This window comes from Channa argus, chromosome 19, assembly GCF_033026475.1.
Source record: "Channa argus isolate prfri chromosome 19, Channa argus male v1.0, whole genome shotgun sequence".
Taxonomy (NCBI): Eukaryota; Metazoa; Chordata; class Actinopteri; order Anabantiformes; family Channidae; genus Channa; species Channa argus.
The window spans coordinates 12,422,154-12,437,992 of record NC_090215.1 but is presented as its reverse complement, the minus strand read 5'-3'; the positions used below and the strand labels follow the sequence as shown (position 1 = coordinate 12,437,992).

Genomic DNA, 15,839 nt, shown 5'->3' with positions numbered 1-15,839 from the left:
GTTAGAGCTACTGCAGAGAAAAGTCCATCTTTGACAGTGAGCTGCTCCACAGTCACACCTCCCAGAGGAGAAATTAGCTTGGCAGAACAGTATTTCACACGGAGACCTCACTTTTCGTCCCAGTTCAATCATTACGTTTCTGGAGTGTAAAATGGTTATGGCCTTCAAAAGTAACTGAAAAACATGAAATTTCACACATATAGAAAAAAATGTAATGTGGGGCAGAAGAATGATATCTTGCTGGGTTAAAATGGTTCCTAACAATTCGAAGTAATACTGGTGTTGCTCCTTGACATTTACACATTTTATTCATTAAATAAGAATAAACATTCTAACATGTTAGACATAGGTTTCATTTTCAAATGACGCAAAAGTGCTAAAATTATAGACCGTCAGTGGCTGAAATGTTGGCAGCCATTTTTTAGCAGTGCCATTATAAGACAACTATTGCCTTATGACAAAATCTGTAAAATATGGTTCAATTTAAGTCAGAAAAGTAATTACGGCACCTTAATGTTTATAGCATAAAAATAACATCCCCTAATGGCCTAATAATGTATTTACATACAGTTCAGTGTGCCTTAAGGCTAGCAGAGGTATTTTTACTGTGAACATGTCTAAAAGGACTCCTGAAGAGCTGCCTTGGGAATCAAAGTGAAATTGGTCTTTTTCTAAAACTCAGTGCTGCTGAATAAGAGTAATTTCAGAGAAAGTCTTTGTTCCACAACCTTCAATTGTCAGAATATTACTGTCCAGTGACTGCTTACTGTACGTCCTGTCTGTGTGAGCAGCTTTTGATTCGCCCAATCACACCACAAAGACACAAACTATATAGTCGCATAATAGTGTACTGTAATATAAAATCTGTGTATGTCAAAGTGTGAAAGCTACATATTTTAACCTGCAAACAGCCAGCAAAGATGTCTGGGCCCAGAGAGATCTCAGTTCAATCCAATCTTAAAACATGTTTGAGATTGGATTGGAAAGATTGTTGTGCATGTAAGCTGTCTTTGCAGTGACAAACCTGTAGCTTTATTTATCTGTATCCATAAGTGCAACATGAACTATGTCATGTTGTACCAGATGATGGTCCATAAAGTCCAGAGTCCAGAAAAAATCATTTACACGTTTTATTGCAGTAGTTTTGAGTCCCAACCACAGCTGGCAGGTGTGAGCCAAATTCTCAATGAATAGTTTTAGAGAGAGACATTTAGATTCTCTGAGCTGAAACTGAACTTTCCCTGTTTGCCTGTAGCCGATGCCAGTCACAGTTTGACTCTGAGAGTTGTTGCTAGTAGCTGGTTACTTTAAGAATGATTTTTTAAAATGCTACACAGTGGAGCCGTCATACCATGGTAACATTCTGATTGCCTGCTGGTGCATGCTGATAGAAGCTTTACAATAAAGAGTGATAAGGTGAAACATCAGTTATTGAAGGCTTAAAAAATATAATTAAAGCAAACTTTCTAGAGAAAGTTTAACATGTTATTCATCAGCATGACTAGTGCAGTTTTAAAATTGGGACAGATGAGGAGAGGTTTTAAAGGTGAAAAAAATAACACTATGTCAGTGGCTTTTGTTCCTCTTATGACACACTGATAGTGTCACCGATATATGAATTATTCATTACTTATACTTAATAATCTGGTTTTAAATTAAATAAGCAATCTGGACAAAACTGAAAAGTGAAGTGGTGTGCATAAAAGCACATTATTTTTATGTTCACATGATGCTATAAAGGAAAAGAAGTCACATGTGCTGTACACAAACCTTAGTGCCCCATGGCAATGTAAAAAATTATTATCACATGCCATAAAATTTGTAAAATGTCATATTTTATATTTGCTATCTTAAATGACCAAGAAAAAAAACAGGAAGTCCTCACATTTGAGAAGCTGGACTGAATGTTTGGTATTTTAAAAACTATGGGTTTCACTTTATCTGAAATCAAATCACAATGAGCAGCTATGTTTTAACGATGCCAAGGTATTGACTTCGCTGCATGGACTTCAGTGAGGTTGTTGCCTAAATGGGGCCTTGACATCTTGTTAGCATAATTAGAGAGACTGGACTAAAGGGTCCATCTAGTAAATAAAGTCACTGCTAAATGACTCATGGGAGTCAGAACATTTCACCTCATATTTGAACACCAGCAGAGAAAATCAGTGTTTCAAATGATATGAATGGGAGACTTATACATTTATATACTTTTCTGAGCAGTTCAGAAGAGATTTGAAAAGGATTCTAAGACAAGTAGAATAAAAGCTTATACTGTTCATAATATAACCAGATTTCTAGTAAGTCCAGTTATTAAAGGATACAGTGGGTTTCCTTCAGTGGCAATGTCTTCACTTGTTTTTTGGTTCTGTGCAGGCCCAGTAATCACACACATACAGTGCCAATGTTTCATCTTCACACCAGTTACATTAGCCTGATTAAATCATAGATCAATATTGTTTTGATGCCAGAGAATGAACTCTGAACGCCATGGCTGCCTAAATATTTTAACATCCTTTTCAGGCCTTGCCCAGACAAACACTGTGTGCTACTTTCTGGTCTTTCTTCAGGTCACACTCTTCAGTCATCACCAACTGAAGTCTTTAATTATTTTGTAACTGTAGCTGTAAAAGTCTATTTGAAATGCCTCTGTGGTATATCTGCTTTCAATCTAGCAGACCTTTCACTTTCCAAGCTCTCTACAAATCAGATTAATTTAATTGAAATGCAGAGGTGTCCATCTGTCAAGATCTGCATTTCTATAAAAAGTTGCCATCTCCATAGCAGGAGCAGCATCTGAATACAAAACACCAGGGACCTTGCTTTATCACAAAAGATCTACTGCCAAGCCCTGCAAAGTATCTGTGTGTAAATTTATGACGCCACTCAAACTAATAAACCAGAAAGTGGCAGTGAATATTTGTTCTTCTACACCACTGTTTCTTAGTTTATACTGTAACCTAACAGTACATGGATGAGCTCACAGAGGGGGAATATTAATTTGCACAACCTGTACGAAGCCACCATTTATCATAAACAGTCTGAGCTGAACTCAGCTCAGCATCATTTTCCAAACATGTTTTTACAATGTCCTCCTTAGACATGTCCAGCGCAATTGTTTCCTAACAACAGAGATACGGACAGATAACTAACCGATTCTCAAATACCATGCATTAACAGCATTTCTCATTTTGTGCACAGGCTGCTAAATGAACATGCCACACATCAGTTAACGTCCCACCCCACTACCCAGCTCTACGTTGTTTGAGATACTTGTCACTTTAATTGTTGTTACACAAGAAGATGTGCACTTGCTGGATTTACTGTCCCCTGCTCCTGGACCACTGTATGGGCTGGCACTCCTCCTCTGCATTTATTTAAAAATTTTTAGGTTTATCAAAAATAACTTGGCTGTACCACATATACCACACCTGCAATTGCTATTTTAATCATAAAACAAAGAAAAACTACTAATTAGATAGTGACATTGGTTTGTCAGTCAACTCTGCCCTGTGAAATCAGTGTCATCTTTGGGCAAACCCAACAGAGTTAGAGAAGAAAGCTTGTAACATAAAGGACATGACTTTGATTGTCCTAGATGGACCAGGATTCAATTTGGGTGGACAAATGAAAAAGCTGCGTGTGTCTCAATCCTCAGCAACACAACAGTGGTGCCCTTGAGCAATGCATTAACCCCAAGTGCTCCAATGCCACTACTTAGTTACCAAGGGTCAGACTGTGGTTGCACTGGGCTGTTTCTGTGTGAATGTAATAAAATCAGGCCACTCAATAATATGTATTAAATTGAAAAAAAAATCACTCTTTTTAAGAGGTAACTTTGTTAATCACCATTGGCTTTAATCAGGGTTTATCTCAGAATGGTTGTTGCTATAGTATCTGTGATGTCACAGAATGGAACATCACCCTGACAACAACAGAATCCCTTTTATAGATTATCAGATCTATCAGTCACAAACTCTCTGAGGGTGAAGACAGACACAACCAAAACTTTCTTAACTTTGTCAAGTTCAAAACATCATGTATTTAAGATTATTAATCCTAATTTTGACCTTAATCCTGTATTCAAAGCCTAACTTTAGAGGGGTCAGTTACCACCAGTACAACCATTGTCTGTCAAACCATAACCATACTGTACCTCTGCTGGTTTTTCCTCTGAATGTGAAGCACTCATTGTACAGTCTGGAGGCTGAAGGACCACTGAAGCTTGGTAAGACATCACATCCCCTGTAAGTAGTTCAAGAGTCTGGGTTGGTGGTAGCTATTCAGCACTAGCCTTCTTTAGTACAGTCTCACTGGCTGTCTTCTTAGACTCACCAGCATTGGTGTTTTTACAGTGAGCACCCAGTTTTATATCCAACATGGTTTTGTAACAGTCAGTGCCAACGTTAGTAAGTCAAATAAAACGTTCCCACCATATCTTTACAGGGCAAATAGATTTAGTCTATTAGTTTTCTAATCATGCTTTTCTTAACATTATTTATTGCCTTCATTGTCACTGATGTGTTTAAAGATTTTGCCAGACAACCATGTGACACATGAAGTGAAAGTGCAAGTTTCTACATTAACCCTTAGGAGTCTATGATCATGGTAGCGTGATCGACTCACATGATTAGTTTAATTGGAAACATCTTTTGATGTGGTACATTATGGTAAAATCAAAAGTTTTCAAAAACAACTGCAGACTCTTGAGTCCCAAAATGAGCTTTACATTAGAAAACAACTGAAATAAAACTATTTACATAAGTAAAAGTTTTAAATACTTTAAACTGTATAAACCATATTGATTAAAAATTTATGAATACATAAATAATTAAATAAAATACAGTAATGTGCTGAATAGATATTCGTCACAATTATATTTAAACATGTATCTGTGTTTGTGTAGCTGACTTTGAGGCCAAGTACCTCCAGCTCAAGAAGCTTGGACAAGGAGGGTTTGGATCAGTTTATGCTGGATTCAGAAAAGCTGATAATTTACCAGTAAGTATAAGATATAGGTTACGTTCCCACATCATGCCTACACACACTCGTTATTCCTGTAGTAACCAAAGTACTCTTGATTCTGTCCTGTAGGTTGCCATCAAACATGTTCCACAAGTACGTGTAGAGCGTCAGCCAACAGTGAGTGATTGGATCTGATCCCTGCAGACCTGGTCCTTGCACCAACTTTTCCAACCACGGCAGGACATGTATTAAAGTGGTATTTCTCTAATGTATATTTTTTTTCTTTTAGGTACTAAATGGGGTAAAGTACCTGGTCCCCACGGAGGTCCTCCTTCTGCTCAAAGTGGCTGAGCCAGAGTTGCTGGGCAGAACAGCGATTGTGTCGTTACTAGACTGGTACGACCTGGAACAGGAAATTCTTCTGATCATGGAGAGGCCAGTACCCGCTATGGACCTGCTCAAGTACTTAAAGAACAACAAGGGTCCCCTGACGGAGTACACAGCTAAGGTACAGAAGCAAAGTGCTCAAGAAACACTATAGAACAGAGAGCATGATTGTTGGAAAGAATCTGTACCACCTAAGAATCCTTTCTTCACCACACCAACTCATCTGTTTCAGATCATCATGAAGCAGCTGGTGGAGGCAGCCATACAAATACAGTCAAAGGGAGTCTTCCATCGAGACATAAAAACTGAAAACGTTCTCATCCAAACCACCTCAGATGGCCTTCGGGTGCGGATCATAGACTTTGGATGTGGCTGCATTTCGAGGATGAAACCTTTCCACATATTTGTTGGTGCGATGTGTGTCTTCTACAGTTCAGTCATTTCTTTATCTCTTGAGTGAGGACTTTTAATCAGGACTTGCCTGCTTCTCATCCATTGTTTTTTTCTGTCTCCTTCTTGTGTATTGTAGGAACCTCTGCGTATGCTCCTCCAGAGTTTCACATGTATGGCACCTACAAGGCGGGCCCCACCACTGTCTGGCAGCTGGGTGTGCTGCTATATGAAATCACAGATGGTTACAGACAGTTTAAAACCACTAGGTTCCTCTGCAAATTGATTAAATTTAACAAGAAACTGTCTAAAGGTAAAACAACGTTGATATCAAGTCTGCAGACATCTTTCTCCCATGTGCCTAATGATCACTGCAGCTTCCAGACTAATCTTTTCTTTGTTCTGTCCTGTCTCTGCTCAGATTGCCTGGATTTGTTGAATAGGTGTTTGGCAGTGAACCCTAGGAACCGAATCACTCTGGAGCAAATGCTGCTGCACCCATGGCTCACATAAGCTGCACCCCCCACTCCCTTTTTAGTCAGAAGCACTCTCATCCTGAAAATGTAAAGAACACTGACAGAGGTCAATTAAATGTCAGAGACTTGAACTGACCTCCGTTGTTTTGTTTTGATTGAGCATTGCATCCTAATTGAATAAAGGTCACTCGATACATTGATGAACACACGTTTTGAGTCTGTCGCACAACAAGAAAACCTAAAAAGAGCTATGGTGAAGCTACAGTACAACAAAAGGACTTGTGTCCAATAAAATATAACTAGAAAAGCTAACGTACTTAGAACATACATATCGCAATCACAAACAGCTCAGACACAATGACAGACATCACCATTTACAGTAAATTTGAATTTAAAAGTTTAACAAAGTGTCATGACACATTTGGGTATTTCATTCTATCTTCTGCTGGTCACCACCTTTTCACACTATTAAACAAAGGTTTTACCACCACAGCTTTTATTTTCCCCCAAATTCCTCAAACTTTAACGGCTGCTCCTATGTCTCAGATTTGCAGCAGGACACATGTGTTAATGAACAGAGGAATTATGCATGACCATCCACTGTGTTTACCTGGATTAAATCAAGTGTAAATAACAAAATAATGCAACAAGATAAAAACACACCTTTACACTCTTGTTTTGTCTTTGTTATAGGATTTCTGTGGGTTTAAAGCAACATGTGCACCACATATCAGTTATTACATATGGGCCATGTAGGCACTGGCTCGACATGCTGCATCCTTTGCTGTGCACAGTCGGCCATTAATCATCCAATATTAAACCACTTTTCGTCGTTTGGGTAAACACAAAAAAGAACATGTTTTTGGTTATGGTTAGGGACAAAAACACGAAAATTGGAGTTAGCACTGTCATGGGGTGGGTCAAAACAGAGAAACAGCACTGACTAACGCTGGGCACACAAACTGGTTTTTCTCATTCATTTTAAAGTCCTTGCTTTTGTCACTCACTCATCTACTCTGACCACCTGACCACCAACATAAGAGAGACGGGCATGTAATGTCTATGTCATGTTGGCCGGTCCAGGTCCCCATTTTTGGATTTTTGAGACATGATACAGGTTCAAAACACAGACATCTAAATATGATATTTTTTAGATGTATTTGGACAACTGGTTTAGTACCTTGATCCTTTTTTCTGTGGACATATTTAATAGGTAGGATATTTTTTTATTAAATAGCACACCCAAGAAACAGGCAACTAAAAGCAGCATGCCACTAGCTTCCCTGGACCTCAATCCTGCAGGAATCCTAACATCCTTCCCAGTGTCACTGCAGGAACTAATTTCTATTCACCATCACCAACTGAATCTGCTTTGGATTAAACACAACAACAACAATGCTTAGTAATCACTTAGTTACTGCTAAGTCTCCTCAACACCTTGGAGACCTCCGAGGACCCTCGTGCTCATTGAGCCACGGCCCTCCAGATGGAAGGAGTCATCTCCTCCAGACCCTGGTTGTTAAATCTGCCTGGGATGGCCAACGTGCTGGGGGGTTTGCAAAGCTGCTTTCGAGGTGGCTAACATTTTGCCCGGTTTTCATTATTATTATCAATAAACTTTCTTAAACCTTTCCCTTGTGTCTGTGCTTCCTGGTCCTACCTAAACCGATTACACTCCTTTTATATGTTTCTCAGCTTTAACTTTTGTCTTTGCAATAATAGGTCACCTTTTGGTTGATCCCTGGCTGATCAGAAGCGCCACAGCATGTCATTGCATATACAACTGACTTATGATGCAGTCAGCTGGCAGCTTCAGCCATGGCAGTGATTTCCTGTAATACAAAACAAACTACACTCTTTTCTGCATTCACCTTGAGCTCCGCTTCACAGCACACACTCACTGTAAGGACCACACGCTCATCCCTTTGTCGCTCCTGTTAGAGCACTCAGGGGAGAACCCTCCCATGCAATTACTGCTATAAGGGCCATTTGGCCCTAGACCAAACATTACACACAGTGGTCAGTTAAAGACCTTTAGATTACAATTGAAGGTTGACACACTGAAGAAAATGGAAAAACCACTTAAAGCCAAAAAAACCATGTCTCGGGGGTGTTTTGGCCACATCACAATAGAAATTTGACTGGAATGCTGATGGCCTTTACAAGGAAATTATAAACCAAGCTACTTTGGAGCAGTCAAGTCTAGTTTTAGCATGTAGCAAGTGTTATCCAAACAATAAAATGTCCTGCCTAATTATAAGGAACTGTTTCTTCATTTAATTTAGGAAAATCTGTATAGGCAGCAGAACCAGTGACACAAGTGCTAGGAAGAAGCCAGACACAAGCTATATTCATAACGATTGTAAGGTAAAATGCATACATTTAAAATCTACATCTGATTTAAGATGCAACTACTGACCACTGTGCTTTGTTTGAAGTCAGTCTCAGAATCAAAATTACATCCACAGATCATAATGCAACACAGCCAGAAGACATGATGCATTTATGAGTATGAGTTGCAGTGGAAACTGGAAAACCCACATTGTTGCTTGTGGAGGTTGAACATATGAGGCATGAGTAGGAAAAAAATTGCTGCACAATGTCAACCAAGATTTGTGATGAACACTGGGAACACTGGGTCCACATTCAGAAGTCATTTTAGATTCAGAAATTTAGATTTATATTTTTGTCACAGTTTGTGTCTCCTTCAACCATTAGAAGCAGGGGAGGATGTGTTTTCTTCCTCTTCAACAAAACAAAATGTCGTCAAATGTATTGGTTGTTATCTTGAGCTCTTGAATCAGTATGCAGGAAGGCACAAATAGATGAGACGGCTGAGTCAGTATCTGCTGTAGATTAATTTAGTCTGCCAAGCTACAGATGGATTTCAAAGGCTACTGGCTGCTATTTAACACCATTATATCCGGCTCCAAATGTCACATTCACAAGGTGAAAGAGGGGAGATCCACAGAGCTTTTACACTAATTGGTAGCTTTATGACAGAGAGAGTGGGCAGTCCTCCTTTAAAAGCCTCAGACGAGCCTCCTGCCACAACATCCCTCCACAGGACACCACCTGCCCAACTTTGATTGCAGCCAGAAATAAACCTCACCGTGACTACTCTGCCTCCTGTTTCCTACTGTGAAAACATTGCCCAGAAGTACAGTTAAGGACTGGGAAAACTTTTATAACGCACATGAATATTTGACAAAACAGTAAGGTTAAAGACAAAGTTTTTGAAATGCTGTTTGGCAAACTCCAAGGAGGCTATCATACACCATTTACTCCATGTGGAGGTTTACAGAGAGATCCTGGTTTGGTTAATGACCAGACAATTTGGAGTTTTATATGAAAGGTTCTTAATATTATTGTAAAGAGAGATTTGATTCCTCTGGTGGATGTCATCTGGAGGATTAGTTGTCTTATGGTTGCTCATCCTATCAGACTGCAGTTGTGGTTGACCTGAATCTGCACAACTACCACACCTTAAATCATCTGAACAAGACAACTCCTCTAGACGACATCACACACAGTCTAAACATTGATTTGAGGTTAGTGGGAAAAAAAAAAAAAAAAATATATATATATATATATATATATATATATATATATATATATATATATATATATATATATATATATATATATATATGTGTGTGTGTGTGTGTGTGTGTGTGTGTCTATTTCAAGTTCATCTCCTTCTCTCTCTCACACACACACACACACACATAAGTCTTTTTTTAAATTGATCTTGGCTCAAGTGCTACAGTAGCTCATAAAGACTGTTGCCACCTGCCTATCAGTGTATATGTGTGGAAATTGCTAAGAAAAGAAGATTTCATTGGTAAGACTTGTAATAATACCTAGAGAACACAACCTGCACTTGTCAAAGAGACAGTTAAATTAATTGCTGTCCCATCAAAACAACTGACACCATAACCACTTGTTATGTGCAACAATCATGTGCTCATGTCACAGAAAAACTAAACTGTGTGTAAGTTTATGCGCAAAAGATATTTAAATGGCCTTTTACTGAAATGCCTAATGTCATTAGGTTAACTTTATACAACACACACTGTCTGGAGATGATATTGATTAAACATTGTTTATCTGTGTCTGAAAAGAGACATATTGATCTGAATAATATTATTGTTTTGATGAGAAAGACAACCCTGTCTGCTGCAGAGGCAGGATTGTTGCCAATTGCACAACATGAAAATGTTATAGTTGATTGTCAAAAGGTAATTTAACACACAGTACTTACGGTTTACAGTTTATTAAAAGTAATAAATTACAATATTATTTCTAAGGTAAACAAACAAAGAAGAGTGCAGATAAAGCTTTAACTGTTTTAAAGGAGAACTCGTGCTTTACTGGATCGCAGTAAAAAAGAGGGCGGATAAATGTGAATAGGTGATGGCATGCAGCATCACTCCGAGGCTTCGTTGAACCCCAGATGTTATGGCTAGCTACCACCAGAGCTGTTCCATTTAATTGGTTTAACTGTATGAAATAGACACTCCACATTCCAGACAGCAATACACCTCTCAACCATTAGACACCCAATCAGCTGTTTTTTTGGGGGTTGGACTGAAATCCCATGTTTCTCAGTAGCACACGGTTAAGAACTGCTGGAGCAGAAAATACCAGTTAATCTGTTCCTTTGCCTTATTTCCATTCTCTCTCTCATCCTATATATCTGACTCTCTCATCCTAGTTTTCAACTAACTGTTTTCAAAGTTTCTTTCCTTTTCAAATCCTAAGGGCAGACAGAGAGAGAAAAATCATATGGTCATATGCAATGACACCACCATAAAGACAGCCAAATCTGATTGAAGCCTATTAGGGCAATATGGAAACTAGAAAATGTAAATTGCAGCCATTGCTGCTGCTGAGCTATTGGAAATCAACAACCAATTATCATTGATGTGAGGCAGCGAGGGGAAAGTTCAAGCTGTCTGTCATATCTTATATTTACGTGAAAGGATGCGGTGACCCAAGTGAAGTCGAATGCTCTCATGCTTGTGTCTGATAGGCTGTTAGCAAATGATTTATGAGGCCTAGCATTTTGTTGATGCAGATTGTATCCGATTATTAAACAGGAAGAAAGCTGTTCTGTTGCACTGGGGGAAAAAAAATCTTATTTTAGGTGTGTGTGTGTCTGTGTGTGTGTTTGTGTGTGGTGTTGTTCGTGGTTGTGGTGATATGGGTAACAATATGATGGGTAGCATATGGTGTTTTTAGACTGAAAAATAAAGTGATGGTATTCCTCCACCAGAAGTGTATTCATATAGGTAAAGAGAAGGTTTTTAAACAAAATGAAGAATAACGTAGGAAAATAAAATCAAAAATGAATTATGATTAAATGGGATGCATTGTTGTAATCTAATTTGCAGTTAATATTGTGAGAAATAACATTTCTTGTAATCTAACAAATCTAAAATCAACCCTAGAAAATAAAAATAATAATTCATTTCTTTTTATACCATAATTCTTAAACCCTATTTTATTGTTAAAGGAACATGGCTGAAGCAACCAAACAGGTGACATGAGATAATTGAACTATAAGATTCAGAAGCAGTTTTTGCACCCAGAAGCCTCATGAAGACCATAACCCTGAATATGGGCTTTACTTCATGTGATTACTCTAATTCCTATTGGTTTATCCTCAAGAAGCAAAAACTCAGATTAAACAAAAACCAGAATAGAACGGGAAAACCTGCCCCACATGCCGATGCACCCTGGCAAAGAATGTGCTTTACACATGCAGAGAAATAGCATTTGTTGGATGTGCAAAACATGACAGTGAAAAAACGCAAATGTTTTTGGCAAAAAGCAGATCTTGATTTGAGCAAGTTATCAGATTATCAACAAAGACTGAGGACAAGAGTGAAGACATCAAAAGGTCACACAACCTGCATGGAGACTCGAATATTTACTATGACTATGTACTTATGCTGTGTGTATGTAACTCAGCTACACCACTACAAGCTTCAGCTGCTGTGTGCTATCAAATGTCACTCTTTCAAGAGCCTAACCAAGCAAATTTGTGGTGTAGGTTTCTTCTGTTTTGAGCCTGTTTTTAAAAATCTACAGTGGTCAATTAATTTAAAGCTGAAAGACTGATAGATTGGAAACCCAAGGCATGAAGAAAACTATTCTTGTCAGGGAGCTGTCTTATAAATTCAGAGAGAGAGTGTCACAGGAGAAAACATTTCCAACTTTGATTGCAGAGTAATTTTCTTCATGGAGTCCTTCCTCTGTGTGATTGTGAGTGCAACAGAGGATCACAGGACCAGGACTCAATTACCAGGGGAGATCGTGTGTGAATGTGTTCATTTGGACATGTCCACATGGATTTAGATTAAAAGTTGTTTGTGATCTTTTCATTTACAGACTAACCCTGGACCTTGGAAACATTTGCGATTTCCGTTGTTGTCTAATCACAGCTGTTGTTTCAGCTTGAATTGTTTTCTCAATTTTCAACTTTTTTTTCAAAGTGTGTTGTCTGTGTTGTCTGATGGGTGAAAATGGGTGGAAATGTTTTTTTAATTTTTTATTTTGTTTCATCTATTTGCATGTCTTTTCCTAAGCTGCAGTGAGTTTACTTTTAAGAATCATTGCAGCCCTTTGAATGAAGCCCACATCACATCGAGAACAGCATCTTCAGAGCTGTGAAAACATCGTCCTGTATGCATTTATATCTCCCAGTCTAATAGAAAACAAAGTCATACATAGTATAAGTCATAAATCAAATACAGTAAACAACTTTACGACATGGAAACAGTACTTCAAGTGTAATGAACAGAGTTTCAAATTTGCATGATAGCTTTAATATTTTTTGCATTAATGACTAATGACTGAGCTTAAAAAAACTCTTTAGGAAAACTCATGTTGGTAATTAATCAATCGAGTCCTCTAGAGTAATCTGAGGGAGGAAAGTGAGCTATTTAAAGTCCTGTTGTCACTGAGCCACATCACATCAGCACCTACTTTTGGTTGTAAACAAGGGTGTAACCAGGATGTAAAACAACACATTAGGGGTAGGGGGACAGTAGAGGTTAGTCTGTATGCAGCTCTTTCCGTTAATTCAGTGTATTTTATTGTGAAAGCTGCACAAATACTAGGAAATACTAAACACCTATAAATCATAAATAAACCGCTTCTTTGTGTAAAATAAAAAAAAATAATCTATTTCTTGCCTAAACCTGAAAGAATTCCTGGATTGTTAGAGGATTATTCATGGAGCAACACAGAACACAATACACAGCACCTTTATTTTAGTGACTTTGTCAGGCAGATCTGAACAGATATTCAAAGCCAAGTTTAACAAAGGAAGGAAACTATATCGCACGCATGAAGTTAGTTCCAATAACTGGGACTCACACTAATCACAGAATACTTGTATAGCCTTTGTGTGGACAAATAAATGCATGGAAAGCTCAGCTGAAGCATATTCTTTGTAATATTCTCCCCTTGTTCAATCCCACTGTTCTCAGTTTCCTGCTGCTCTAGTGGGTTGAATTTCTCATTCAGAAATGTAAACATTTGAGTTGAAGTGGTTTATGAGCTATTAGGTTTTGTCAATTTGAAGAAGCTCTTATCAAATATCAGAAACATGCACACTATTTCCCAACGGAGCAAAAGGAAGTGTTTGATGTCTAATTTCCTCACAATTCAATGTCACTCAAATTGCAGCACTTTGCAAAGGCAGCTAAATTAAACTAGACATCAGCCTTACAATTGCCTGTTTCAGAACATTTACTGGAAAGAAAAATGTTTAAAAGTCATTCACATCTCATGAGCAGGTTTGAATTAGTCCACTTCTGCTTTGCTCAGCTGAATTGTTAATATGTTCAGTTTGTTCTGACGACAGCACGTCAAGTAGTATCATTCCTATTTCAAGAGCAAGTGAATGTCGTTATCTTTCTTGGCTAAATGACTCATGTTTCCGATAGACATACGTCAGTTGCATTAAGGTACAGCGAGTAAGGAAGTGCATTTTGTTGGTGAGGGCTTATGTGAAGCCTTTCAGGATTACATTATTCAGTTTCTGTCTCACTAATTATACCAACCTATCCTGGGATACTGCAGTTGCACTTTACCTCAAGTTAAGGCAGCCAAGATGAATACACAGCCCATTTTTGCCAGCAGCTGAGCCAGTGAGCAATATCTTAAAATGTATTTTATGAACTGCCATGAAATTCTGTGAAGTTTCCTAGAAGATAAATTATGACTTCAGTAATTCTTTGACTTATCTCCTAGCATCACCAGCAGATGAAAATGTTCACACAGTAAGGAAAAAAAATCTCAGCTTGCACAGTTTAGCTCAGATATCATGAAACATTCATGGTAGTTGATGGATTCTAATGGCTTTGGTGACCATCTGACTTCACCACCATGAGACTGACACATTTAAACTCTTAGGGTAACCAGCAACTGTTTATGTGATCTCTTAACTTAACTTAAAGACACATTTTGTGTGTGAATTGCATTTACAGTAACAAATCGTGCACGTTATCCCCTAAAACAAAACAACTGTGGTCAAACTTGAATATTCTTTTAATCAGTCATTGCACAGTGGTCAACCAAATACCAATTAACTCTATCAATTTCCTAATATCCTGTGGTGATTATACTAGAGGTAACAAACCCTGCTGCACTCAGCAACTGCACCTTTTGGGATGGTCCATTGATTCATTGGTGTGTACAGGTCTGTCTGCACCCAAATATCTTTGACATGCAAGACCTACAGTGAGCATCTAGACTAGACCCGTTAAGACTCAATATGGCACAGCATTTGTACTGTCTTCTTTCTCCAGTAAAAAAAAAAACATTTAACTCTGGAAATCAGATGTTTTTTTAACTGTACTGCATCAGATTGTCATCATCCTGGACTTTTGTTTGTTTTAATTTCTCCACTTCCTGTTCTCGTTTCTCCCAACCACATACCAACTTTGTTATTCTTAAGTTTTCACCTGTTCTCCTGTTTATTTAAACCTAGTTCTCCCCATACTAGGATGCCGGTTTGTCCATCTGTTCCCTCACCTCATTCCACACACCCCTCTTGTCTGTTTTTGGAATCTGATTTCCCTTTGGTCTGAGGTTTGATTTGGTTTTCATTTTTTTCCCCATTTTATTACCTTGTTAGCCTTTTGTTAATTCCCACCTGTTAGGTTCTGGGTCAGTAGTGAGGTTTAGATGTTTTTGCCTTTTGGTATGGATTTCCTGTTTAGTGTTTATCTATGTTTTATCAGGTTTTTTTGGGTTAGACTCAGTTTAATCTTGTTTGCCTTTCGGTTCTTTTTTTGACCCTGTTAGTTTGTTTCTATTTTCATATTTGGGTTTGGTCATTTGTCTGTCCCTGTTTGGTAGTTTTCAGATTTTTGGCAGTTCTTACTAGTTTTCTTAGTTATCCTATTACTCTTTGTTTTAATTGTCTCAATTCAATGTTTGCCTAGTCTGTTTTGTTCTTTGGTTACTGACCCTGTCTCTGTCTGTTCCTGCACCTTAAAGCTAAACACTGTGAATAATGAAGTGAAGATACAGAAAAGTAAAACCAAATGAAACATATTGGTGAAAATGCAAAAAAAAAACAAAAAAAAAACAACGAAACATGAAATA

At 38.1% G+C, this 15,839-nt stretch overlaps 1 protein-coding gene across 1 annotated transcript; it reads left to right on the top strand.

Annotated features, from left to right (window-relative positions):
- Positions 1 to 1,059: 1,059 nt before the first annotated feature.
- Positions 1,060 to 6,291, top strand: LOC137105059 (serine/threonine-protein kinase pim-2-like). Its single transcript, XM_067487010.1, has 7 exons — positions 1,060 to 1,168; positions 4,904 to 4,998; positions 5,092 to 5,139; positions 5,252 to 5,470; positions 5,582 to 5,759; positions 5,879 to 6,052; positions 6,161 to 6,291. Exons 1-7 carry the CDS (start codon positions 1,060 to 1,062, stop codon positions 6,250 to 6,252), a joined length of 915 nt encoding a protein of 304 aa, XP_067343111.1. The 3' UTR covers positions 6,253 to 6,291.
- The last annotated feature ends 9,548 nt before the right edge of the window (positions 6,292 to 15,839 follow it).